A 4,522-nucleotide genomic window follows, 5' to 3' on the forward strand; every position below is an offset into this window, starting at 1 on the left:
GATTCGAGGACGGCTCTGCCCTCAGTGGGGGATATTGTGACACTCCGTTACTGCTGTCACATGTGGGCGGACACACGTGGGCGGACCCCTAAAAAGGTGGTTGGCAGGCTACTGTGTGACTGGCAGGCTACTGTGCACACAATGAAGGTGAAACCTTATCCCCACATCAGAAGCGTTGTCCTAAGTTGTGGTGTCTATAAGTGGGCTCCTTCCTTAACAGACAAGACGCGTTTTAAAGCCATGAGCTTCGGCAAAGCGGACAATATCTTGTGTTGTTGGGTCGGGGCTTACAATAAACCCAAATCCAATGAATCATGCTTGATTTCTTCTTGATTCCGGCATTTTTTGAATTTTTAAAAAATTTTCTTATTTATGTTGGAAAATTTAGAAAATTTTATGTTTTCTTCAATACCTTCTTCCATTCTAATGTTGTAATGATGTATGCATACCCTTCTAATACTATAGATTTACAGATTTCTTCTCAATTTGGAGATTTGTTTTTTATTTTTCCTATTTATATTCGAATTTTCAGTAATTTTCATAATTATTTTTTCTTTTTCTTTTCTTTTTTCCAATCAAATGACGTAATGATGCATGAATACCCTTTAATGCTATAAATTTCTTCTCAATTTATGTTTTTTCTTTTCCAAATATTTTCTACTTATTTCCTATTTATGCTCAAATTTTTAAAAAATTTCATATTATTTTTTTTCCCTTTTTCCATCAAATGTTGTGATCATGCATAAATACACTTCTACTACTATAAGATCTATACATTTCATAAATGCATTGACATATGCATTAATCTTCAATACTTTTACTAGAGATATCAATTATATATTTATATGAGTTATAATAATATATGATATCAGCTTATAACATATATAAATAACTTATACAAAAAAGAAAAAAAGATATCAACATCACAGCTTACAATAAGTCAACTTTATACACAATATTCTCACCAAAGAATGGTCCAATACACCATTGCATACACAGTAAAAGTACAAAAATAAAAAATAAAAAAATGAAAGATTCTTGCGAATCTCAATTTTCCTTTTTTAAAAATTTTTTCTGTAATTTTTTGCTAAAAATAGAAATTCTGTCCAATACGGGCCGATATAGGGCTAATAGGGATACGTGATGTCGTATCATATCATTTTTTGGACAAGCTGGTATGCCTGCCGATGCTGATATTCAGAACCATGATCGTACCTTTGGCAAGCCTGCCAGCTGATATTCACCTCTCCACTAACATGGACAAACATGTTTTGCCTCGAGGCAAGAGCACGAATTACCTCGGACACAATGAGAGCTTCGGAGGCCTCAAATGACCTTTGATCAATTAATGACGTTTAAAGAATATCGTTTCTCAACAATTAGGCTGATTGCTCTTTATCTAAAAGTCCCAACCCCTACTTGAGGGCAAGAGCTCCACCTCCAAAGCATCTCCAATGGCTAGGAGAGGGTGAATACTGTTGCCTTTGTCATCGTGCAAAATTGCCCGTTTCTGCCACATTGAAGGTGGACAATTCCATCTTGCACAACCTTAATAATGCACTTTGCAATTCACCACCAAAATCCAATTGACAACGGTATCTTTCAGCACAAAGATAAGCTCCTCTAAACTCGGATCTTCTTGAAGAACATTTAGAATCATTGAAACTATGACAAAATTTCTCCTTCCGTATCTCCCATATAGAGACATCAGGGGCATTCTCCAATGAACTGAGCCCCTCTCCTTGAAGGGCTTCTTGCCCAACTTGTCAAAACGGCACAGAGGGTCACTTGAAAGACCCCATCAACATTGAAGAGACTTGGAAAAGAAATCCCGTCTCTTTGGCAGCTATCCTCCCTCTTCTTCTTACTCCCCACCTGTCTCTCTTCCTCTTCTTCCTACCCCTTTTGCCATCTTTTCATCTTTTTCTCCTACGTTTCCCATGTCATGCTAATCATAACATCGAAAACACATACAGAGGTCATCTCACTCAGTTCTATAGCTGGTTTCTGTCGTTAGAGAACAAGGAAAGCCCGGGTTCAATACTTGACTTAGTGGACCAATCAAGGTGTGTGGGTGCTGCAGAACTACGACTGGATGTACAATTTGTTCTCTACCAATAATCCAAACAAGAACATTTTCCCTGTTTGAAAGTATGGAAACGAGATCGATCTCGCACAACAATTTCTCTATCGAAAACTAGTGAAATGGCTTCCATTGCAGAGTGACAATCCTCACATATCCTTAGATTTTTTACAATTCGAATAGGACTCCCTGACTTGGTGCTCATCAGCCCAAAAGCAACAGCCAACTTCTCGCTATGCCAAGATATAGCTTGCTCTTTATCCTCTTCACTCAAATCAAACAGCACTTGCTTTGTGTTAGCAAAATAGCCTGTTGTACTTATTCTTTTCAAAATCACATTCAACTCATTGCGTATTTCCACAATCTGAGGATGCAGTCGATCTGCAGCAAGAAATTCATGGACAACACCGTCAATCTCAATCCAACTACAGCCAGGGTTTGACTTTGATCTCGCACTCATTTCCTTCCTGACTCTACCAACCTTATCCCATCGACCGAGAGAAGCATACAAGTTCGAAAGAAGTGCATATCCTCCGCCATAACTACTAGGATCTAGTTGAGCAATGTGATCGATAATCTGTTCCCCTAGATCAACATAACCGTGAATTCTACAAGCACTAAGTAAAGACCTCCAAATAATGATGTCTGGATCCACCGGCATGCTCTTAACAAAATCATACGCCTTCTCCAACTGTCCGGCACGACCAAGAAGGTCAACCAAACACCCGTAGTGCTCAATCTTTGGCTCAATTCCCCAAAAGTGTTTCATGTTATTGAAGATTGAACAACCCTCATCTACCAGACCTGCATGACTACATCCATTTAAGACACCTAGAAGCAAGATGTCATCTGGGTTAATACCTTCATCCAACATTTTAGTGAAAACTCGGAGAGCCTCCTTTCCATGCCCATGCATGGCTAGCCCCGTAATCATGCTACTCCATGTACACACATCTCTACTAAACATATTATCAAATACTTGAGTTGCACACTCAACTCTCCCACATTTCGCATACATATCAATAAGAGCAGTTGAAATGCTAGAACTCTTGGGCACACAGCTCTTGTCTAAATAAACATGAATCCACTTCCCTTGGTCCAACGCCCCAAGCTCAGCGCAAGCCGATAAAACACAGACAAGGACCGCTTCATTAGGCTTCACTTTATGGTTATGCAACATGTCATGGAAAAGGTGAAGCGCCTCATTGAATCTTCCACTCCCAACATAACCCGCAGTCATAACCGCCCACGAAACATCATTTCGTTCTGGCATCTTATCAAACAATTCACGAGCAACGGTTACTTCCCCACGCTTAGTGTACCCACCTATAAGGCTAGTCCATGAAACTGTATCTGGTTGAGGCATATCATCAAACAGCTTCTGGGCGTCATCCATCCTGCCAAAGCAGGAGTACATATTCACCATAGAATTGCTTACAAAGACATCGGACGCGAACCCATTTCTTACAACCTGCCCATGGACGCTTGCGCCGAATTCCGGTGAGGGTTGACGTGAGGACGCAACGATCACGAACGTGAAGGTGTATTTGTCAGGAAATGCAGGGCCGCTGACTGCAAGCATTCTGCGGAAGAGGTGGAGTGATTCTTGGGAATTGGGTGTCTTGGAGTAAGCTTGGATGAGGGAATTAGAAAGGAGAGTGGATGGAAAATGAGGAGACGGGAAGCGATCTAACAAGAGTCTTGCGTGGGTGAGGCTGCCGAAGGAAGTGTAAGAGCGAAAGAGGGCAATAACGAGGGAGAGCGAGGGTTGAGATGTGATGATGTGAGCGTGGATTTGTTGGAGTTGGGAGAGAGCTGTGCATTTCTTTAGGAGTAGAGAGAGTGGTAGAGATTGGGAGTGAAAACGAAGATGGGCTGTAGATTGTGATGAGAAGAGGGAGAAGCTCATTAGTTGGAAAGGAATGAAGAGATTGAGAAAAGAGAGGAGGCTGTTGGGGTGTGAGATGAAATTGGAATGGAAAGCGCGGGGATTGAGCTGAGGGGAGAGTAGGATTAGTGACGCGACTTGGCTGCGACTTAGAACCAGAGATGCAAGTGGGCGAGCGAATTAGGTGTTAGTGTTACCCGGATTACAGATTAGTAGGTGTTACCCTTACCGTGGGGCCCACCTTGATGATATTTTTGTATATCCACGCCGTCCATCCGTTTCTTCAGAAAATTTTATTATGGTTTCTAAATATTATGTACATATAATTCTCAACTGGACCACACCACAGGAAACAGTGGTGATTGAGTGCTTCACCATTGAAAATTCCAAAGAGCCTATCTTAAGGTCTTCGTAATGTTATAATTTCACGAAGATCTGGATGAAGGTAATATATACAATGATTGCCTTGTTCTAAGACCTTTGTGGCCCATGAAATGTTTTTAATGGAAATTCATTAATGTTTCTAGTGGTATGGTACACCTTAGATTTGG

The 4,522-nt window shown here is 40.8% G+C and overlaps 1 protein-coding gene across 1 annotated transcript; it reads right to left on the reverse strand.

Annotated features, from left to right (window-relative positions):
- Positions 1–1,499: 1,499 nt before the first annotated feature.
- LOC131258308 (pentatricopeptide repeat-containing protein At5g66520-like) lies at positions 1,500–4,122 on the reverse strand. Its single transcript, XM_058259538.1, has 2 exons — positions 2,045–4,122; positions 1,500–1,920 (listed from the first exon to the last, which is right to left on the reverse strand). The coding sequence occupies exon 1, from the start codon at positions 3,990–3,992 to the stop codon at positions 2,112–2,114; it is 1,881 nt and encodes a 626-aa protein (XP_058115521.1). The 5' UTR covers positions 3,993–4,122; the 3' UTR covers positions 1,500–1,920; positions 2,045–2,111.
- Between the last annotated feature and the right edge of the window lie 400 nt (positions 4,123–4,522).

This window comes from Magnolia sinica, chromosome 10 (assembly GCF_029962835.1).
Source record: "Magnolia sinica isolate HGM2019 chromosome 10, MsV1, whole genome shotgun sequence".
In the NCBI taxonomy this organism is placed as follows: Eukaryota; Viridiplantae; Streptophyta; class Magnoliopsida; order Magnoliales; family Magnoliaceae; genus Magnolia; species Magnolia sinica.

Excerpts from the sequence above, each read along its gene's own strand:
- LOC131258308 (XM_058259538.1), bottom strand. The coding sequence starts at position 3,992 with ATGAGCTTCTCCCTCTTCTCATCACAATCTACAGCCCATCTTCGTTTT.